The sequence below is a fragment of the Melanaphis sacchari genome, unplaced genomic scaffold (genome assembly GCF_002803265.2).
Source record: "Melanaphis sacchari strain LSU unplaced genomic scaffold, SCAv2.0 Contig7_pilon_pilon, whole genome shotgun sequence".
Taxonomy (NCBI): domain Eukaryota; kingdom Metazoa; phylum Arthropoda; class Insecta; order Hemiptera; family Aphididae; genus Melanaphis; species Melanaphis sacchari.
The window spans coordinates 7,195,409-7,220,250 of NW_020271560.1; the positions used below are offsets into that span (position 1 = coordinate 7,195,409).

Below are 24,842 nucleotides of genomic sequence, written 5' to 3' on the forward strand. Positions count from 1 at the left end.
ATCGGTCGTTCAGTGCGTCGTTCGGCCGCACAGCGACAAACGCGCGCAGTGTGTTCGAATGCAATCGATCGATTCATTAGATCGGAAAACACTAAAACAGAAACAAATATCACCGATCGGCCGGTAACCCGCAAACACGACAACCGTTCGATCGCCGCACACGAATCCCAAAGCGCCGACAATGTACCACGCGCACCACGAGCACGACGTACTGACCGGAGCCGACCCGATGGTCTTACAGCAGCACCACCACCACCACCAGGACCATCACGGAACCACGTTTATGCCGATCATGAATGATCATCAGCAGCAGCAGCAGCAGCAACACAGCCATCAACACCACCATCACCATCACCTGCAGCACCAGCAACAGCAGGACCAACAGCATCACGAAGATCACATAATTCTACAGCAACAACAACTACAACATCACCACCACATCGAACCCACCGACTCCAGCAGCGCCCTAGTTCCTTTCGGCCCGCAGGAATCTGTAGGCGGCACCGGCGGTGGCGGAACTCAAACGGTCGGAGCTTACGAGACCAGCTGTTGGCAGATACTTCCACCGGATTATCCGTACGACGACGACCTAAGATACGACAGGTAAGCAACTAGTTCTTCTCCCCTCCTCCCCCGTCGAGCACCGCGAACTCGTGAAGTTTTTGTTATATGTGTGTGTGTATGTCGTATAATGGTAACAGTCACCGTGTAGATTTTTTTAGTAGGCGGTTTGTGTAAAACTGTACACGTGATAATAATATAATTCATCGTTTCTCGGTCTTGTGCAGTTGACCTGGTGTGGTTGTATCGCGGGCTTACGGCTTTTTCGACGCGTAAACACAGATTAGTATTGATAAATCTCACTTCATCGTTCAACTTTTTCTAGCGATATGCTCACCTCGCAACTCGCACCCCGTGCAGATGCCAGACCTCACGGAAATAGCATATATTTTGACGTCTCTATAATATTACATAATATAATATTCGTTATATCGACGTTATTGTCAACATCAATCCATGTTTAGTCGGTAAATATTGTGCTGTTAGACTAAAAAACGCATAATTTCGAAGTGAAAAAATAATTATTTAATTAAATATATTATTATTATTAAAAATTATAAAAAGATTTAAAACCATCTTTGGCCACTCGAGATACGTGGTTCTCCTCCACCCACGTCAAACGTCTAACTTGAAAATAACGATTCGTTGCCACGTATATCTATACCGTGACGTGATGCAGTTATTCTTTGAGCAAACGGTTTCATTCACGTCTTCACCTAAAGTGCACTCGTAACGCTATGCGTGAATCAAAATTACATCGGCGCATGCAGTGTACCTACCCCTTACCAATATACAGTTGTAAGAACGAGCTGTACGATTTTTCTCGTTCTCGGGCATGATTTAATGTGACATAACATATTATATTCTAATATAAACGAAAAAGGAAAGCTCTTGACGAATTTTTGGTCGTTCGAAATGCTATCGTGTTCGGTAGTCGAAAGTCTATTATATTTATAGGTATCTTCTAAATATGTGCACAACAATAATATTATATCGTCATACCCTGTCGCATGCCAGTATTTATAATACGTAATATACTGGTTGCACAATACCGAAACGAGTGGGTCGTAAGGGATGTAGAAGGGGTGAGGACTTTGGATAATATCATGACGAGAGACACTGGAAACCGAAAACTTGTTAAAGTCGTTAAACGTCGCCCATATAGAGAGACAGAAAGAAAGAGAGAAAGGGAGAGCTGAAGCTCGCGTTCGTTATAATGTTTATTGCGCTGAGTGGTTGGGCCCCTCGAAGTTTGCGTTTGTTGTTATTGTTATTCGTTATACCCTTCACCGCGTCGATCGTACAATATATACTTAAACATGGGCACACATTTTGTACCGAAAGCACACGAAACGAGCTAAAATGAAAAAAAATTACACGATAATATTATGGCTATATATTTTGTATATATATTTATGATAAGATACTTCGAGCTCCGTAAATGTATTATTACTATATACACGCATGTCTTTATGTACGTATATAATGTTAATGTACCTACCAATGGAAAGGCCAAAGGAGGGCGTGAGAAAAACCGTCAGCTGCAGCCGATGATTAGACGTGCACAATCACGTGCCTGGCACTGCTGGTTTTCTTTCCCTTTTTCTTTTTTTAACCGATCGTCCGCAACGTGCGAAGATTTTCATGATTAACGCGCCAAATACCCAATCATAATGTCCCTAAACTATTAAAAATACAAGTACGTGCCGTTATATTACTTTGATGTAATATGCTATTATGTAGCTTCGTGGATATAGTAAATAGATTCTAAATTGACTTATGTCAAATTCGAACGGGCTGCTATCCGTCTTTCAGTTTTAATACAGCTAAATGAGTAATATTGTAATGTTTTATCATTTATTTGCCAAAGTATTTATTTTGAATTTTCGTCTTGAATACCTACCTACTTAGCACCCCTAAAATTCACAAAATCAATTTCATATTGTTTTGGATTAATTAATTGTTTTTATTGTATTATTTTACATTACGTATAAACATAATATTATATACTCGTTGCTATTATTTATTTTATCGTGAAAAGTCTTTATTGAATAATATATTTACACCGACAAACAGAAATATCTACTGCATAGAATGTATAATAATATTATATCCTGTGAAACTCTGTATTTCTCATATCATTGTACTTATAATAACTCGATACGAAAGTCAATTGACCCATTTATTATATAGGTACATATGAGCACAGCACTATTTATAAACTTACAATTAAAGTAAGTATAATACTAAGTGGATTTAAAAAAGTATATTTACTATCAACAAAAAGTTAAAAACCGCGGTCACGCTATAATTTTTAACCTTTTCAGCCACTTTATTATTTTAACATTTTTTTTTTATGATTTTTAAATTTAATCTTTATTTTAAAATTAATTTATTAAAATAATTGTAATTAAAAGTTATTTCTATAAAAGTATTTATTTATGTACCTATTATAATATAATCTACATCTATTTATTTTATTTTATTTAGCCATTCGTTACGGCTAAGTATCAAACAATGTCATCATATTATTTCCAATTTATGAATCCACATTCCTAATAAATAATTTATTAATTATAAATTACTTCTAATTATAATTATTTACTTATTTGTTTTTCACATCATTTTTATTTATTTATTTATTTATTTATTTTTTTTTTGATACATTATGTACTGTATTTTATTTTTTTTTACTTAAACCCGAACAATAAATTTTGATTTTTCAATCATTCGTTCTATTTTACCTACATATTTAAATGAAAAATATAATTTAATTTTACTATATTAATAAAATTTAAATACATCGATTTATTGTTATATTATTATAAACTATACAAGTAAAACCAAAACGATTTATTACACATAATATATACGTATTCTTACCAACTTTCTATTTTATACAAAAAAAAAAAAAAAAATGATATATTATATTACATACAATATATAAGTATCTACTTACTGCAATACTGAATACGTTTATGATAACCAATTACTCTATTTTTTGCGTTTACGTGCACTCTTCTAAATAAATTAGTGAAAAAATATACATCGGTTCGTTTTCACCTGCTCCGGACAGGGTTAGGCCAGCAATCATATTAACAAAAACATAACAACAACAATAACAAAAACAACAACAGTATACCTGAATCAGCTATATGTAGTATAGAGTGTCGTATCTATATACTACGATAAAAAAATAAAAAATGACGGGGTACAAAGTATAGGTAATAAAGTATATACATGCATGCGAAAGTAGGTGGCGGGGGTGTTGTGTAATTAAGGGCAGATGAGCTTCAGTCGGGTCACGAAGGGAGCAGTCTAATTGCTCGGAACGAACGCAATTTGTCGGTGTATTAAAACAAAAATAATAATATAATAAAAACCATATCGCTCGTCCATTAGCGCTCTACTACCACACACACACACACACACACCACACGTGCAATATTGCTATTGAACAGGCGATGCGTTTAAAAAGCCTTTTTGTCGCCCGCCGCACGACTGCACGAGTGAGAGGTATAATGTAACAGTGATGTAGTTATACAATCGTGCGAGTATACTAAAATTTGTAGGTACTTTTGTATTGCATATTATAAATCAATAAAGTTAGGTGGTTTTTTTTTTTTAATGGTTTTTCAAAACGATCAAATCAAAGTGTAAAACTATGTTCTAGAGTTGTGATAAGGCGATATCCTCAAATCCAAAATTATCGTGGTCGCTTATTTTATTTATTATTATATAAGTAACTTTTATTGGAGAAGCTCTGCAGACATGTTTCAAAAATCACTGCTTGTAAAAGTCAAAACATCCGCGTTCTATTTATACATATAAGGTTGTATATAACATCAAATTTCGGACGAAATAACTTTTTATAAGTTGGTATTTAAAATTTAAAGTTTAAATAAGGTTTACGAAATTTTTTGGTCCAGTCCTATTCCGTTTCTTTCCGATCATTTTATCTTTAAATACTTATATAGTTAATAGTTATATTACATAAACAATTCGCCTAAAATTAAATTTCTTTAATACAATAATATATCAGAGTACTTCAAGATATATTCTGTTTTATAAGTAATAAATTAAAACTGTAGGTTATCGCTATTCAAAAAACAAAAATATAAAAATTCAATAACAACAAATATATAATTTTGTAACGAGTTAAATATATATAAAGAAAAATAAGAAAAGTCAAAAGTTTTTGAAATAATGAACGCGCTTATTGGTAAAAGAATCATTCAGTACATTATATAATATATTACCTAGTACATTACTGAATATTTACCGATCGCCAGATTTATTGTGTGCAAAGGATGTATAGCTTAAGGATGTACACGATGTGTGTTGTGCAGTTAACAGTACACACGATATTGCTAACAGTAGCAGAAAAATAATATATAAGCGCTCCCTATTATATTCGATCGGTGGTAATGTATACATTACATTGTATCGAGGCTTTGTACAATAATATATAGATGTATTATATTGAACCCATACCGTTTTAATATAACATTTTAACAACGACGCCCGGCGTCGTGTGTATTTGCTCTGTTTTATTGTGTTTCCTGCGTTAATTTTTAGTGTTATTAATTCTTGTCCATATTATACTATATTTATATACATACATAGCACATAAAGTTTTATATTCGCACTCAATTTAAGTGTTATATTGTACAACACCCGCGCTCACGCGACACAATTGTACCTATTTCTCGGCAGGGTGAATAATATGTATGTCGTGTGTGTGTAGTTTTAAAGTATATTGTATTGCACAGACTGCAAATGAAAATATTAATAATAAATAAATAATATAATGAATAATAATATAATATAGTATTATAGGAATAAAACTAAACACGCATAACGGTTGCGCGCGCCGTTATTATTTCACGTCGATGGCGGATAACAACACAGAGTCAAACGTGACACGTGCATAACAATGTGGGGTAATAAACTTTATGGATATTTGACCGACAGAATAGATACGGAATGGTAAAACTGTGTATGATTATAATATTATGTGTTTGATACATAATATACCTACCTATAGTATACAGCGGTATACCTATATATTGACATTGTGGTATTAGCAGCGTTTTATACCTATAGCAATATCGTTATTGCTCGTACTATAATTGTATTACCTGAATAGATTTAATCACCGCGAGTTTTTCATATCCCGTATACGTGGACAAAAAATAAAATATGGTTGACTACTATAGTATAGAGATTCAACGTCGAATATTTATAGGGAACAAATTGTGTTTTATGCATTGAGTAAGCTAAATTGACCTCGACAGAGTCCTCTATATAGGAACACGCTGAAAAACAGTTGTACTTGACAATATTTTATGACCAATTTAGTGATGAATGGATCACAACACTGTTGTCATCGGATAAAACCAAAGAAGAAAGATAAAAAATCTTTGAGAGTCATGTACCTATAACGACAAAATATAAATTATGGCTCATGCTTTGATCGGTGTACACAGGAATAAAAAAAAAAAGGCATAACCGAGAGCTATTGTCGAATTATTGTTCAAACGACCAGATATTGCGAGCGAGATAAAAAAGGAACATCTATAGAATGGGTAGATTACGCGTGGTAAATACAAAATTCGCTCGCTAAGCTAAAACTTCGTTACAAAGGTTGCGTTAAGAAGAATTTTTCAAATATTCCAGGAGTGGAGCAAATAAATATCGGCTGCAAAGAAGTAACAGAAAATAGAGAAGATTATTAGAGGCTTTGTTTGGTTAACGACTGCAGCCTCACTTCTTATAGAAAAATCTCGATCACCGAACTGAGTTTGGTAGGAAGATTTGTCTGAAAAAAAAGACGCGCTGTATTGACAAATAATTTCAGTGATCAGTTTAGTTATTTTAATACATTGTTAATACATTGCCATAGCTCATAGTAGCTGACAGTGCAGTACTTCATATTTCCCAGATAACATTAAAATATTGTGCCTCATAATTCTCGGGTTTTAATTTAAATATTTGAAGATATTAAAAATAAAAATAAATACCTGGAATTTATTTTGCATGGTATATGATTGATTATATAATTTTATAATTATATAATAATAATATAATATAATATAATATAATATAATAATATTATAATATTATATAAATATTATAATATTATTATAATATAATATAATATATTATATAATTATATATATTATTGGTGTTCGATATAGTAACGGAAATCGTTTTAGTGTTGAACTATTATTTAACTAGATTAACATATAACGATAAAAAAAAAAAAAATAAAAAAAATAGTGAACTATATTATGTATATAAGTATTTACTTAGACCTAATGTTAATTAAAACGTGGTTAAATAATTCTAAGTTTATACAGAAAAATGATCGTACATTACATTAGATTGTTTTCGATTTATTATTCTATTTGACGTTGAATTTTGATTGTATTACGTGCGATATATGCGTTTTCAATTATTGTGATGAAAATTATAACAATAAACTATACTGTACAAAATAGCATGTTCAAGTTTATCATAATGTTATATTTTATGTATTGAACTTCAAAAAATAAAGGCTTGTTGGCGATGTCGTGAAGTCCTCGAACGAAATTTTTGTTATTATTAGTAGTATTACTATTATTATTATATTTTTATGGGTCTCTCGACACGACACGCACACGCAATACAATGAGTGTAATAAGTATGCATATTTTTTTTTACAATTTACTTGTCTGCGAGCACATGCGAACGAGTTCGAGGGGCTGTTGACGTCCATCGTGTTGGGAATTCACCGGAACAAATCAATGTTAGACACTCGTCGCTACCATTTAATTTTGGAGAGACTCTAGAGAAATGGTTATTGGTTATACTTATTCTTAATTCTTTTACATAATATTAATAGCTACTCTTCATATTACTATTGTATGTGGTAAAACGACCACTTGTAAAAACACACACATATATCGCTGCCTAACTACATTATACAATATACTGTATATTACAATAATAATAAACATATTATTCTAGATATTAATGAGGTCAAAAGTTAAAGTTAAATTAATTTTTTTTCGTGTATTTTCTAACTTAACAACTAACAAGTTAAAAGTCGTTCTAATATAATATAATATTTGCAGTTACAAAAAAATAATAAATAATTTAATTTGATAGTCACGTAAAGTTAATTATTTTCCTAATAAAAATTCTAAAAGTTTAAAATAGATAAATATTTTATAAACTATTATAAATATAATTAATTGTGAGTATTGTTTATAATAGGTATAAATGTATTGTAAATACTTAATAAATGTAGACTGACGAAATTTTGAATAAAATGCAGCAGAGACCAAAATACTTTTATAAATTCAAATTTATATACATATCCATAAATGATTATAGTTTCATACAAACATATAATATTTAAAATTTCTGGATCGAATAATACTACTAGATGATTTGACGTTAATGAAGATTTTGATGCTATGATCTCTTAAAAAATTAACCTTAACAGTATTATTATTATTATTATTATATATTTTTGTTTTTGTGTATATTATTTTATCAAATTTGCTTATTGCGGGACATTGGAATTCTAGCATAGATTGCATATATTTAAATAAAAATTACTTAACAAGATCTAAATTATCTAAGAATTTAATAATGTTGTTCCACGAAATACTTTAAGTGCAACTTTTGACGTACGTATAGTCTTCGGATAATACCTTAATATTTATTATAGGTACAATGTTTTCTATGCGCATTAAACTTATATGGTATACAAAGTACAGAAAATAATATACTATATTATTTGACATTAAAGAAATGTACATAGGCATTATTATCCATTAATCATGCACTATATAAAATCGATTAATGTATATAATAATTCTTTGTCTTTAAATAGGTTTTTAAACAATATTATTTACATTCGTTGCGATATATTATTTTTGACGAGCTTAAAGCATAATAAACATTATCTATATCCAGTATACAAACAGTATTACATTGATATTATCTATTGTATACATGATTTAACTGGTATAATATTTTAAGTAAGCATAGATTAAACCACATATTAAAGACTTAGTAAGAAATTAAGTGTAATGGTAGAATACAATAAATTTTACTTCATTAAAGTATAGGGCTTTTTTTTAAAAGGATTCCGCACGTTTATAAATTAATTATTAAAAACCATTTCACGCATGATAAAATCACATCGGTTTTTGGTCTTCGAAAAAGTAGATTTTTACTATAAAAATAGAAGATCTTTGACGATCATGCAATATTGATATTTTTTTATAATGCTAATACACTAAAGTCATAACACATAGCTTTTGAATAACTAAGTTGAAACCTAGTAACTACGCCCGCCAGTTAAACGAGTTTTTAAAACAAAATATCAAGTGATAAATCAATATTGTCAAATTATCTAATGTATGCAAGTTGCATTGTTATTTTTTTATCTATGAAAATTATTTTCTATTAAACTACAGCATATTATTAAACTAAATCCTATTGTTGAGTTAAAACGGAAGGTACCTAATCATTGAAAACCTATTAACAGTAAACCAGCTACTTATAAAAACATACGAATATAATATAATTTGTCAATACGTAAATTTAATAAATCTGTAAACTAGAAACAAACAACAAATATTGTCATTAGTGAGTCGCGTAATTATTTACTGTACTCGCGCGTACCTGTACCTACACGTATCGTTAAAAAGAATAAAATTATATAGAAATAAAACCCGATTAATAATGAATGAATCTTTTCGTTAACAATCGCTAAATTAAACTTAATACAGATTGTGTAAAAAATGATTAAGTGTTAAAATAAAAAATATTCACGGATCATCATTAGACCGATTGGATATCCGAAAATATTATATTATAACATACACAATAATGTTACATCGGCTGCAGTGTTATTTTTCATAATACAGATATTTTAATATTAGGTACATATTATCATGATAATTACCTACCCGACACTATACAATCTACAACACTGCAGCGAGCCGCCGCTGGAATCGATCTCCACTCACACACACTCGCAAACAGATGACGACGATAATAATAATAATAATAATAACAATAATAATAATAATAATAATGCGATGATGTATCCGACGCGGCCGGCCGCCGTCGACGGACAACGGTTTTTAGGGGCGCGCGCCGCCGCCGCCGCCGTCGCATTCTACCCCCTTCCACCGCGACCACGCCTGCCGTCCAATCGCCGCCCTGGGCCACTCCCCATTCGCCGAGTTTTTCGCGCCCTCCCGGCCAACACCGCTCCGCCGACGGGGTCGCGGCTGTGGCAACGGCAGCACCAGAAACAGCCGCCAGTCGACTCTCCTTTCAAGTGGGTTGCTCGTCGACGACGACCACTGCACCGACGACCCTCATCGCGTCTCGAGTGTCCGATCCGAAGACCGCATTTCTCTCCGATTCTCGACAGCTCTCGTCCGCGACCGTAGTGAAAACGTTCGTTATAACTAGCTATTATTATTATTATTATTGCTAGTTGTTACTATACTGTGTAGTACAAAAACCGCAAACTCGATAGATTTACGCGAGTGTGTGTGTGTGTGTGCAGTGTGTATCACAATATTGTCTTAAAAACGATTTCGTGTACGTGATAAAAATCACCCGCGGTGCCGAGATTTATTATTATTATTATTTTTTTGATAATATAATAATTATTAAAAACGGTAGTATAATTTGCGAAATCGTCTACCGTCGACCGACTGCCGGGCACGTGCCGACTTTGCCCCGGTGTCTCCCGATCAACGACGACAAACGCGGTATTATAATATTTTTCGTAAATCGCAAGTGCGACTCGCGCATAACGTCTGTACGCAACGGCGATCGCCATGTCCGACAGCGAAAGTCCGAAACCCGCGGAAGAAGTGCTCATGCACCATCACCATCATCACCACCCGAGGATACCGCCGTCGCTGCTCGCGTGGTGCCCGGCCATCATGCCTCCCTGGTGCTCGCTGCTCCCGGCCGCCTGGTGCAATCCGGCAGCCCTCAGGTCCGCTTTCCCGGGGTCAGTATGATAATATTATACATTTTAGTCGTAAAAGACGTGTGTGCCCACAAACGTCCAGACGGTATACCTACTGCAGGTACCGCGACATTATTTTAATATTCGATATTGCGCAATAATCATATACCACAAACGCATACCGGTGTTCAATGTTCATACTCAGGTCGCTTTTATTCAATGAATATAATTACCTAAAATTCTATAAAATACACTCCGCAGTTATAACACGCTAGTGCGTGTAAATTATAAACATATGCTAGATTTTGGCTCCAGTGATGATTTCGCATTTCGTGTAGGTACTTATCCACTTATTTCAACTCATATTTATTTTGATAAATATATTAGCATAATTTTTTGGCATTAAATATGAGATTTTATAATATTATCTATCGTAATTAATATCATATCAATAATATTAAATTTATAGTACTGAAAATTATAAATAATTATTATTAGATTATAGGTGCATAGAACTTATTACGAGAATGTATAAAATAGTTAACATAGGTAAGATATTATAAGTATATATATAAAAAAAAAAATAATTTAGTAATTGAAAATTCCAATTTGTTTTATAATTGTGTATTAACAAAAAATCTGTCTCAAATTCTTTCAAAAATCAAAATATTGATATTGATTGACTATTAATCTTACGCTATTTATGGAAAATAATTATTTATATATTATTACAATACAAAGTCAAATCAATTAAATGTGAAGAGCAGGGAATTTTACGAGAAACTGATATTAACCAGTTTTATATTATTCAATTAAAGTTTATAACTACTGTTTATTTGCTTTTAATTTGTTTATAAGAGGGTGGGCTAAATGATTTCGAAATAAATTGTTTTCCTCTCCCTAAACACAAGCCGCGTTGATTAAATATCTATAAATTACAGCTAAAACGATAAACAATTACGCAATATATAATATATATATTGTATTAGTGTGCTATAAAGTAGGTATTTAGTCAAGTTTAAACTTGTACATTCTATGATTATAAAATTGTATTGATGCGGTTAGATATATTACTGCAGTCTCATACTGATAATTCAATTATAATTTGAGTATGTAGATATCATGTAATTTTTCTGTAGTATTAACAATTTAGATCGTATAGAAGCATAGTAGTTTTGTACAGGTTAATGCCTATTAATACCACCACTTAAAATACCAAAAATCTATACTTGGAAAAGTTCATTCTATGGCTCACACTCCCTAAAATATTTAATTTACATTTGGTCTGTCATTGATTGTATTATTGTAATTAATAATAAGTACACTTTACAGAACTTAAAAAAAGGTTCCTACAAATTATTGAAATTATAGCCTAATATTATAAATAAAGAATGAAACAGGTGACAAACTTGATTTAAAATTAATTTTTAACAATTTGACTACACAATACGAAAGAAAATTATTATCAAATACATTATAAAAATATTATTATACACGGCTTTTATTTTTTTCTTTTTGTGATAAATATCAATTTAGTTTTAATCATTTCTTATAAAATAAAAAATATAATATAAAAATAAATACTTATATGTAATAATAAATTATTAATTTATCCAAAATAAAAAATAGGTATGAATATAACTAAGAGATTAACAATAAATTAATGTTTGCACATTTCAATCATTAAACTAGTCTAATATACGAGTATATACTAGTATCTTTCGTTAACTCAAATCATTATTTCATTTTTATACATGTATACTAGTGCGTTGTATCCGCAATCTTAACCAAAAATCAAAACACATGTCACTGTACCTATTATTTTTAAACCATATCCAAACCTATCCATGTTTTATAGGAATTATGTGAAATTTATTTTGTCGATGAATCAATTAGATGTATTCGACGACGAATATTATTAACAGAGGACCTTAGGGTTAAGTTAAGTACACTGGTATAAGATGTATATGGCATGATTTTGGAGTACAACTTATCGTTAATAAAATATTTTATTAGGTAGAATAATTTTAGTCATTATAACAGTTCATAATTAAGTACAAATATTTCGGTGGAATTAGTACTACTAAATCAATGCATGGTAAGTACCTCCATCGTACGAGTATAGGCAGTAATATAAATGCCGTACCGCCCATCGATCAGATATAATGCGTATTATAATGTCATCTGTCGTGGATTATTGGCAAAGAAAAGCATGTTTAAAACAGCGAGTGACGACTTGCGTATCAAGTACATAATTTATAGATACATGAAATAACGAAATATAATGGGTACCTAATAAAAAATATAATATTACGCACAATTTTTGTCGACTTAAAATTTATAGCTAGAAAAGGAAAAATGTTAAAAATCCGTTCGTATTAAAAACAAACTTGGATCCAAAAAACTAAATAAAAAAAAAAAAAAAAACCGGTAACGGCGCGAGGATTTCACATTCGTTACTATAATGTGCTCGCGTACTTATAGTAAGCAATGGCTCAGTAATTCAAATTGACGAAACAGGAGGATCGGGGCACGGCTGCAGTCTCGTAAGGTATAATAGCTTTTAGTGCGTCTCACACTCGAGCATACGAACATAATAGTAATATATGTGATACATTTATTATAATAATATAATATATAACATTATGTACATTATATATATTGGTCGGACTCGATCGGTAGTTGCAGTCGGTTTAGTAATAATAATACATATATATATATGTATATAGTCGTTATATGACGACGTGTCGACGGCAATGCGGCGGTCCGTTTGTAAAATAATAATAATAATATATGCCGGCTATACTTATGTTATACCGTTTTATTGGTGCCGTCGATCCGCGCGCTAAGGCGATATTATACATATTATATTATTATTACATTCGTGGGGCAAACGCGCGCGCGAACGGGTCCGGTACGTGACTTTGAATAAATTTCGGCAACATTATCGCCGCTCTCCAGGTATTATATTATAGGTACGGTCGTAAATACGACGCCGCCGTAGCGGTGTATGTTAATTTTAGTGCAGCCCGGTTTTACGCACTCAGAGTGGATGATGTCTTTAGCGTCTCCGACCATGTCGTGTCTGTTATTTAAACGGAAGCCAAGTACCAATAAGGATCAAGCCCTTATTCGATCCTGCATTATATTTTGCAGCAAAATCCGATTTCGGCGCGTCGTTATATTATAATACAATACCAATATGTATTTATCGTTTCTTAAATTTGACAATTGACAAACTATCACTTGTAGGAGAAATATTTTACATTAGGTAGGTACTTTCTTTAGTGGATTTTACGCTTTGGAACAAATAATACGTATACCTACCTACATATAAATTATCTTCTCAAAAGTGAGACAAAATGGTGTACATGGTGTACAGTTGCTAATTTTACATAAAATATTCGTGCTTGAGAACACGATAATCAACATCGTTATAGAATTTAATATTATGTATTCTCTAACGAAAAAATTGATTTCATCGTTGAACCTACTCGTGAAAGCTCTGTCTACGGTTAATAGTTCGGAAAACCGTCGATCGACATTGACGATGAATTTTTTTAGAAAATGTTCGCATGTTATTTTTACGATATTTCGGAGACGCTTTTGGCGAGAGCTACGGATACCGTATATTATACGCGTCATACACTGTCTCGCGGCGTCGCACAGATATACATAATAATATTATAACACTTGGTAGGTACATGCTGTTTCGAGTGTGTGGGTGTATAGGGCGGCGTAAAATAATATTATAATAATATAATCACAACAGGTGTCGCTTCCACTTCACCGTTGACAGGAGGTAGGGTAGGGGGCACAGGAAGAACGTGCTCGATTGGAATTCCCGAGGATTTGACGGCGACCGAAATTACCCGGTGTCATCGGAACAGAAGGGTACTTACGCACGCACGTACGCCCAAACACGTATATTTATTATAATATGCTCTTTGATGTATCACTTGCGGTTCGATTGTATGAAACTCACCACCACCGTGATTAATATTATATTGTTTTTGAGCATCGCGTGGGCCGAAGGAGAGTGTGAGGAGTATACGTAGGCACCACTTATATACCTAAAGGCAATATCTACGAGCATAACCTATATGTTGAGTGAAACGTGCGGTGCTCATGTCGTATTTATAGTGAATATATTGCAGCTTTCGTATCGGACGAACAAACGGCGTTAAATTCGATGCGTATGGTATACCACACGTTACACGTTATGCGAAAATATTACCATGTATGCTATATCGCTATTACTGCGCGCCTCATCGCGATTTCTCGGACCAGATGTGCAATACGAGTTTTAGGCCGGGATTCTTTACAGAAGAAAAACGTAAAAGTTCAGGTACACTATGTATAAGCGGGAAATTTTTAGTGAACATTTAGGTACCCTATGTTTTTTAGAATTACTTAGCTATCTCGGGAAAACGACATACGCCTCTTTGGCCGCTTGGTGTTTACCAACTGTAGGGGTAAAAATTAAATGAAATAAAATCAATCGAATGGCAAAACCGAATCAAGTAAAATTTTTTGCGGATGAAAATCCACCAACTCTAATAGGCACACACCTGAAAAGAATACATACAGAAGCTATAATAAAGCCATCATCTGAGGAATAGTGATATTTTATTATAACTATGATAAATTACTGCCATGACGAAGTTTATTTAACGGATTTTTATTTTTATTTTCTATGTGTTACAGACTTTTGGACAGTATAAAAATGCCGAGCAGTCAAACGCGACCATCCGGTTTCCATATATGTGACATATTGGACTTGAATGACGGAAAAGTCAACTCCACCGATAACACGAACACTACACTGAGTTCCCATATTAACGGTAATTATTTAAAACACGATAAATACGATATAGTATTTAATATATATAATATTATTATCATCGATCGTACATCGGTTAATATAATATCTCGAATTAAACGTGTTTTGTGCAGATTCACGACTAAAGAAATTTGTTTTATCGTTGTTTTTTTTTCCAACAGCTCCCGACGTGCACAACGTAAGCACGGGCTTCCAGTTCCCTAGCGTTTTGCAATCATCCACCGAGCTATTACACCACTGGCCTACGTCGCTCACCGAACTCCGAGGTAAGAACGACATTAAATTTTCACACATGACCGTAATAATTTAGTATTCATAAATTATTTATGAAATTGTGGATTAGGTTTAATACTTAATTAATACTTAATAAAGTACAACGACCAGAATTCTGAATGCTGATTGTATTATTTTTTTACGATTTATGGATTTCGAGCGATTTATACACAACGATACGATGCGTTTCTATAGTGCGCATCCGTGACGTAATGGTTTGACGCTACAGTCAAGTAGGATTAGAATTGATTTTAATTTTTTTTCTTCGTGTTTGCTACGCACGCAATATATTTTATGTATACCCAATGGATGGGGGGGAGTGTAATTTATTATAGCTAGCTATATCATCACGATATATACCATATAAAATATTTAATATGTACATTTATATTTACATGATTTGCAGTGGCGTAAAAAGGGGAATACTTGGGCAATGCGTAAGAAATTTTTTTTTTGGGTTAGGGGTCAGTTGAATATAAAATAAATCAGGCCCTTCCAGAATACTAATTTATTTATTATTTTTTGTAAAAAATAAGTATTTTTGGATTTTTACTCCAGTGCTGAATTTTTATATTGACGCCATTTTCTATGATATACTCGTATATATAGGTATATCAATTATCACATACTCCGCTAACCTCAGTAGAAACTGATGAGTGCCGACGACAGAACACTCGACAGTCGTCAACATACACATATATAATAATATATTATGTGTCTACAGTCTACATACAATTATTATTATTATTATTATTAAATGATATACGCCGGCCGAGTGCTGTAGAGGTATCATATACGTAGTTATGACGTCGCGTTCTAATAATGGCGGTCGGACGGACGTTAAAATTTAAACCCGTTATACCAACTCAGGGCCCCGATGAGAGCTCGCGAATAGGGCGGCAGCGGCTTTGTCGGTGACAGAGTGTGGCACGCGGGGAGGTGTATACAAATTAAATGCATAAGGCTCCCCCGTCGTTGTCGTATATCGTACTCACCCCGGACGTATACAATATACATGTTTATAATATATATATAATATACGCGAGACTCGTGAACCCAAAGCTCCTGTTCGCCTCTAAGTGGATTAAAACACGCTCCCTCCCGGTGCGAGCAACAGATTTACAGCGGATTTTCTCTGCCATTTAGCGCGCCGCAGTCGACAATGGTTTTTATTAAAAACCCAAGTATATTATATACGTATACACCTGTGTATGTGTGTGTATTTATATACACGCGCATGTGTGTGAGTGTGTATATAGAAGTACACACACATATATATTATATCTATTTATATGTATATAGAAAGTTTTGTATACATGTGGGTTGTAGTGCTCTTTAGTTTTCGACCGTTATTATCGAGCGCGACTCGCTCGCTCTTTACGTGGCAAAACTCTAAAAGGCTGCCGTTATTATGATGAAATTCCTTCTCCTTTCCCCTAAGAATTTAAATAGAATAAAATATCACGCACACCAGTAGTATGCGTTATAAACTATAAAGCGTCCAGAAAAAGCAATCACGAGTGACGTATTACACGATTTTCATGCAATTATTAACACGCAGATCGGTTCTAATATAAAACAAAATGACCTGCACATTCAAGTGTCGATAAATCGTCTCGTTTTGTAATGTTTTATGTTTTGCGAATCAATTCCCGGATTAATGTCAAACGTCGATCAGCCATACTGATTTTCACGTGAATAAAATATTATTAAAATTTAACGCGTCTACAGTGAGAATGTTGATATGTCATTTTCAATAATACAATTACTGTTGTAGTTATTATAAACTTATTTAATTGCTTAGCGTTTCCACTTTCTAGTTATATTATGAATGTTTATTAAAAATATGCATATATACAACATACATATTTATAAATACATATATATATATATATATCAAAAATTAATAAATAATAATTCACAAAAAAACCACTAGAATCTCTACTTATAGTTTTTTATTTATAAAAAGTTTTGAACACGTTTTCATATGAGTATACAAGTATTTATACTTTAAAGTTGTGAGCACTGTTTTTGATATACTCGTATTAAGTATAACGTAAAAAGGCAATAGTTACCGACGATATTTTAACGGCTAGAACAAATGGAGTATTTTTGTTTAATTTCTTTTGGAGAAGGGGAAAATATAGTAAATAAATATTGTGTCGAAAACTATAGTAGAGGAAGAAGTAACTCCCTTATATTTCTTAAATAGTTTTCCAATAAAAATCTATACAAAACGTAAACTATATATACAGCAGTCTTTAATTTTTTTTTTAATTGTAAATAGCGATAATATATTATAAAGTTAGTAGGTACTATTTACATTATAATCACCAAAACTTTAAGTGTACCTTTTATGATATAGGTACATAAATTTTAATGACAACTCTTGGTGATTACATAAAACGCGCGTAGAAAAATAATACTAAGCTCAAGCGTAGTTATGTTTGAAATATATAAATATGTCGTAACATTAAAATATTATGAATTAGAGCTTAAAACGAAGGGAGGCCCAAACAATGTATTTTTCTCTCATAAAATTTCAGGGGGAAACTTCCCCCTCGCTTTTTTGCGCAGATTACGCCATTGGTTGGAACCGTCATGCCGTGTATACCCGCCGAGGTGTTTGTATAAAAACGGAACGGTAGCACCGATTCGGATATTTCGAGAACCTTTGCCTTTTTTTGGATACTCCAATATTTGTTGTTGCTGTCCAAAATGGGGGTCTCCTAACAGCTGCTTCGGTGATATCGCGGTATCATCGCGAATCGGCCGAATATATTCCAATGCTGTGGCGCGCGCGGTGTCTTCTAACAAACGGGCGTTTCACAGCGCACGATAATATAGTATTAATAATAATAATACATAATAACATTATGATGATAATCGTCGGCGTTGCGTCTCCGGTGAGATGTGCCAAAAATATAATACCTATGCACGTACGGCGTGACATTCCATTATAGTAATAAAACGTCAGAACGGATATTGTACGCTGCAGTAGATATCTATAGGTGGCAGATACATCGAACGTCCCAGACAAGCTACAATTTGAAGAAAACTATAATGTGGTGGTTGGCTTTTGTGCGTGTTTGACAAATAACATATATTATTATTATTGTTGTTGTTGTTAATGTACAATATATTATTATATTACGCCAAGCACAATGCGGTTAACTCGCAGCCGTATAATTATGTACATTATATTATACGTTGTAGCGATCTGTATAAGGATTGTCCGGCAGCCCGTGAGTCTGTCGCGAGCTCGAGCGCGCGCCCACCACGCCGAAATACGTTTCGTATGACGTTTTAAAAACTCGTGTCGAACATCTGCGACACAATATCATACATCATACCTAACATTATGCTATTACAATGCGCGTATCGGTGTGGGATAGGTGTGTATAATATTATAATAATATGTACAATATATTTTACACGCGTGCGCGCGAGAAAGAGAGTGAGAGAGTTTGTGAGAGAAGGCGAGGATGAGGCAGAGGGAGAAAGGAAGACGATCGGCTCGTATATTATACGTGATGCGGTGTGTACAAACTGGGTGGAGTTTGGCGACAAAAGGGCGTGACACGACGGCCGTTCAAAGGTGACCATTGTGCGAATTACACGGGGGCTTAGACGCACAAAAAGAAAAAATATATATGTGTTATAATATGATGTATATAAAATATCCGCGTAGGGAAGTACACGCAATACGCGTTTTTATAATATGGGGGACGATTTGGGGTTTTTTTTTTTAACTAAACAACATCAATAGGTACACGGATAATCTAACGACGGTCTCGTGTATGTACCTATATAATATGTACATACATTGTACAACAAAAGAGCGGACAAAATGGTTGCTAGCGGCCCGTCTGCTATTCATATACTATTATAGGTAGGTGCATACCGCGTCACGTCATATAATATATTATTATATAATACTGGAACATTAATTGTTTCGCCCTACCACACGTACGCCGTCTGTATAACATGAGATATAATATTACAATATAATAATATACAGAGAAAGAGATGATGAGGAACTTAAGAAAAACGATCGACACGGAATCGTATAATAATAATAAAATAATACGCGTGTACCTCTGTGCTATCGGAGTGATATAGAGACCGGTCGGTCGTGCGAGGCAGATGCGCTGCGACAGGAATCACGGTGACAATACGATTGGCGTGTAAACGATTAGTGTTTAACGACTTTTTTGTTGTACGAATGACAGGGCACACGTTGTTGCAGGGGTGGCTCCAAAGGGGATTCAGCGCGTAACCGATACCGTGGTTAAGTGAAAACCGATGACCGTAATCTGATGCAGTGTCTTCTGCATATACATTATGTATATGCATATTGTGTGGTTCTCGTTACCATACATTTACATAGTCTTATATATTATATACTCATTAACGGTGTTAAACCGATGAATAAACTTAATAATTTACAATCGAAATCGTACTAATAATAATATATAAGCACGTCGATTATATACTAAACGTAGAATCCACCGAATTAGTTATACAAAAATTATCAAAAAAATTTAACTCGAATTCTAATAGAAGAAACACTTTGAATTGTCTTAAACTAGTAGGTACCTATACACACTCCAAGGCTTGCAAACGTTATAATAACGTTATATTTGACAAAAAACGATTAAAATTTGTAAACGTAAATAAAACGGAAAACGATAAACATAAATAATTAAACAACGCAAAACAAAATAAATGATCAAACAAAACGTTATATATAGTTATTTAATAATTATAATTTCTAAAATGTATTAAAGATTTTAATTCTGAATAACGATAAACACAAAAGTTGAATAACGTTTTATTTCTGAATAACGATAATATCAACATTTGTATGACGTTTTAATTGTAAATAACGTATAACAACATTTTTTTTTTTTTCATGTGCAAAAGCCCTACACACTACAGAATAGTATAATAAACAGTTAAGTGAAAAACAAATTTAAAATATTAAGGATCTCTTAACAGTTACAATTTTAATTTTTAATAGATTCGTATTATTATATAATATTATACTAATCAAAGTTTTTCCGAAACAAAATCGAAAAAAAACGGGAACCCTTAATGTATATTTTGAAAAACGGAATCCCGGTTTTCTGAAGAATTAATTATTCATTGCGTATTTGCGTTTTCGAATTAATTTTTTTCGAATACTATATAGATAATATCTTATCAAATACGTGCAAGCTATGTTATTATGGTTTTTATTTTTAATAAAATATATAAAAATGCAACATTATTTATTCTTTCATCACTTTTTATTTTTACAATAAAACATTTTTATTTTACTAATTTGAATATTTAAACATTTCTCCGTTGTTGCATTGTAATTAATGAGTGGCATTAATAATAAATATATTTTCTATTATATTATTTTTCTGACTGATCAAAAACGTAAAAAGTTAAGGAGTAAAAAGGTTCTATCTACTTATATTATAAAAATACCCACATATAACCTGGTAAAATAACTGTTAATTTCTATAGAAAGTTTTTACACTAAACTACAGTATTCTGTGGTTTTTACTGTGTATTAAAAAAAAAAAAACTGTGAACAATCCTTAAATACTATGCTCTTCTGAGAAATTGAATATTTTTCTGTAGACTATTTTTATACTCTGATTCCGCTCCCTCGCCCGTAAAAAATAAATAAAAAATAATTATGATTTAAATAAATCGTATATTTGGGTTTACTTCAACGTATGCACAGCTGATATTAACGATAAGGATCGCTCTGGTTGTGTTTCAGGGTTCGGGATGAACCATCACGGAGCCCAGCAAGCCAGCCCAGACAGCACGTCTCCGGGGGTAACAGACTTGACGGACACATCGAGCACGCCCAGCGGACTGGCAGCCGACACTTCGAACGCGAACGCGAACATCAGCGCTGGTGGTGGGCCCGGTTCTGTGACCGGCGCCGGCGCCAAAGACGAACCGTCCGAGGCGGATGGCGATGAAATGGATGACGAGTTCGACGATGAGTCGGGCACCGCGGGCGGCGAACAGGACCGGTCCGGTTCATCCGGCGCCGGCGGTCACCCATCCGACGTTAGCGGCGGCAGTGGTGGTGGGACCGGGGCGGTACACAAAAAGCGCAAACGTCGCGTCCTGTTCAGCAAGGCCCAAACGTACGAGCTAGAGCGCAGGTTCCGGCAACAGCGGTACTTGTCGGCACCCGAACGCGAACACTTGGCCTCAATCATCCGGCTAACTCCTACGCAGGTCAGTTTGCTTTTCATTTTCCTTATTAAATGTATCATACACGTACACAGTGTACGGAAAGGGTTACTATACTATTTCTCCAATAGTATATTAATGAACGAGTGATATAGATTTCGAGTCGAAAAATCAATTAATATCAAACTATTAGAATATTATTCATTCTTAGTTCAAGTAGTGTTATATGGTAAACAAGTTGATGCAGTGTATATAGACTTAAAAAAAGCATTTGACACCGTCAACCACAATAAAGTGATTGATAAATTTAAAAAATTAGTATAAGTAACCCGTTTTTGTCATGAATTTATTCCCATTTAACAGACCACATATTTAATTCTAGAAATATATTAAGTCTTTATATGTTCCTCGGTACGACGATCATACTAGAAATAGTAATTATAATAGTCCAATATTTGCCACTTGCCTAAGTCATGTAATAGACTTATTGATTTTGACTTTAATTGTCATTCTGTATATAAATTAAAATCGTATGTATTTAATTTATTGTTTTATATCTTTTATCATAAAAATATTGAGTAATAAAATTGTTGTTAAACTGCTATACAGCCTGTAACCCTGCGGGTGTTAATATTAGTGCATTAAAGTCCTTGCTTTGTTATAGTAATTCACTCTTAGAGTTAGTATGGACAATGGTGGTTTTTTAAGCCATCCGAGATTAGTGTAAATGTTTATAGGTGTGCGATCTTAACTCACAAAAGCATAATAATTATATGAATTTGGTAAGAGGGATAAGCACTTGGTGCCCTTATAGTTTAAAAATGAATGATTGACAAAATCGTTTAGATGTCCTAGTATTATATGTAATATATATAGTTTTATTTTCTAATCAAAATATTATAAAATATCATAAACTAGTCGCATAAATCACAAGTAGCATATTTTATAATTTTCAGACTTCGTTACGGTTTCAGGTGTCAGACGGCAAAAGTCAAAAGAGTAGTATCAAACTGGTACATAAGCGGGCACACACGATACACTTATCGCTTTAAAATTTTTGTATTCATATTCAATGTTCGATAACTCTGTCCAACAGTAACGTCTATAAATTTCATGTTCTGATATTTTTTTTTATAATACGCCAAAAGAAAAAAAATAATTTACCTACGTCATCGCCAAAAATCGCGCAATTCGGCCGTTTACTCAAAATCGATATAATCAGTGACGTAATAAAATTCTTTACCTACAGGTCCAGTTTGTCATCTTTTTCACCTTATTCTTCATCAAACTTACACATAAGTACATAACATATTTTTACCACGTATAAAAATGCGAGTATTGCTTTTGATATCTTGGTAAATTTTCAAGCCAAAACTAAACACCTCTAAGTTTATACCGCTTTAGGCCCTGTACCTATACACTATAGGTCTATGATTTGTCCCTGAACACGCAACTCTTGTATAGAATCGAGTCGCCGCAGAGTTTGTCCACAAATTTTATAGTCACTTTACTAGGTATGACGTCTACCCCTCAAAATGTTTCCAATTCACCTCGCGCTATACGCAATAATCAATAATAATTTATTAGTGATCGTCTTCTGTGCTCGTCACATATAATATAACAACCGGACTGACGTTTCCATATTTTTTGTATTGTTTCAGGTGAAAATCTGGTTCCAGAACCACAGGTACAAGACGAAACGGGCGCAACAGGAGAAGGGCATGCACGTGGACCATCACGCGGCGGCCGCGGCCAACGCTCTGTCTTCGCCGAGGCGGGTCGCCGTGCCCGTGCTGGTCCGAGACGGCAAGCCGTGCACCAACCAGCAGCCCGGTGCCGGCGGCAAGGCCGAACAGATGGTGCTACCGTCGTACTCGCATCCGCTGATGCACGGCCAAACGCCCAGAACGTGGTGGTAGTTATACAACCACAACCGCGGTATAATATTATAGTGTATGGTCATCGCGACGGCCAGTATTGTCTTCCTATGTAATAATAATAATATGTAACGTATAAATATACGAGTATAATCATGTGTACGGCGCGCGATATATATAAACTTGCCGGCTACTTGTCAAAAAAAAAAAATTTTAAAAATGTTTAATACCTTCCGACCGTTAATATATCATATTTTAATATTATTGTATGTAAAACGTTCGGTTACGTGAATTCGAGGTTGGCCGAGTGACGGGTGTTATCGACGATGATACCTAACGTCGATAAGGTGTTCTATGTCTATAATACATGGTATTATTGCCGTTCACGTTGTTATTATACGTAGTCGAAATCGATTTCACGAAAACATAAAAATTTACTATTATACAAGTGGTGCACCTTAATAGAGGTGAATTTTCGATTTGTTTAGAAATATTATATAAATATGCTGGGCGTTTAATTAGGAAAATCATAGGATTTCGCGATATCGAATGAGAATACAACAAAAAATTGTGATTTACTCGATAAATCGTCTTATATAATATATACGACATATTATATTATGTACATATTATTTACCTCAACTTTAATAATAATGATAATAATGATAATAATAATGGTTGTAATAATATGTGGCATTAATGTGTTTAAATAGATTTTTTCGGTCTTTCATCAGCGTGGTTTCATTCGAAAATAAGCGATCACGCGCTACGACTGTGTCCCCCTCCCTCATTTTGATAAAATAATTATGTATTTATTAGTAATTATATTATATTATTATAAACGATATTTTATCGATCGGAAATACAGTAGAGTATAGCGTACGCATGTATATTAATAATATTATTCGGAAGTAACTGATACATTTATAAAGTGTCCATTTGTAAAAAAGATTTAAAAAAGAATTAGGCTAATTTTATTATTATTAAATATTATTATTTATTTATTTGTTTATTATTATTATTATTATAATACTTAAATAAGAGTTTTAAAGAAACAAAAGACTAGTCATTACGTGTATTTTATTTG

General features: G+C 33.3%; 1 protein-coding gene across 2 annotated transcripts; it reads left to right on the plus strand.

Moving 5' to 3' along the window:
- Nucleotides 1-24,384, plus strand: LOC112601805 (homeobox protein vnd-like). Of its 2 annotated transcripts, none has more exons than XM_025349588.1 (5): nucleotides 1-603; nucleotides 15,263-15,399; nucleotides 15,560-15,664; nucleotides 21,451-21,923; nucleotides 23,540-24,384. In XM_025349588.1, exons 1-5 carry the CDS (start codon nucleotides 182-184, stop codon nucleotides 23,795-23,797), a joined length of 1,395 nt encoding a protein of 464 aa, XP_025205373.1. In that variant the 5' UTR covers nucleotides 1-181; the 3' UTR covers nucleotides 23,798-24,384. The 2 variants fall into 2 exon arrangements, with proteins under 2 accessions (XP_025205373.1, XP_025205374.1); XM_025349589.1 differs by lacking the exon at nucleotides 1-603 and adding an exon at nucleotides 9,899-10,597.
- The last annotated feature ends 458 nt before the right edge of the window (nucleotides 24,385-24,842 follow it).

Coding starts and splice junctions, on each gene's coding strand:
- LOC112601805 (XM_025349588.1), top strand. CDS start 182: ATGTACCACGCGCACCACGAGCACGACGTACTGACCGGAGCCGACCCG. Junction 604..15,262: donor GACGACCTAAGATACGACAG/GTAAGCAACTAG, acceptor TATGTGTTACAG/ACTTTTGGACAGTATAAAAA. Junction 15,400..15,559: donor ACTGAGTTCCCATATTAACG/GTAATTATTTAA, acceptor TTTTTCCAACAG/CTCCCGACGTGCACAACGTA.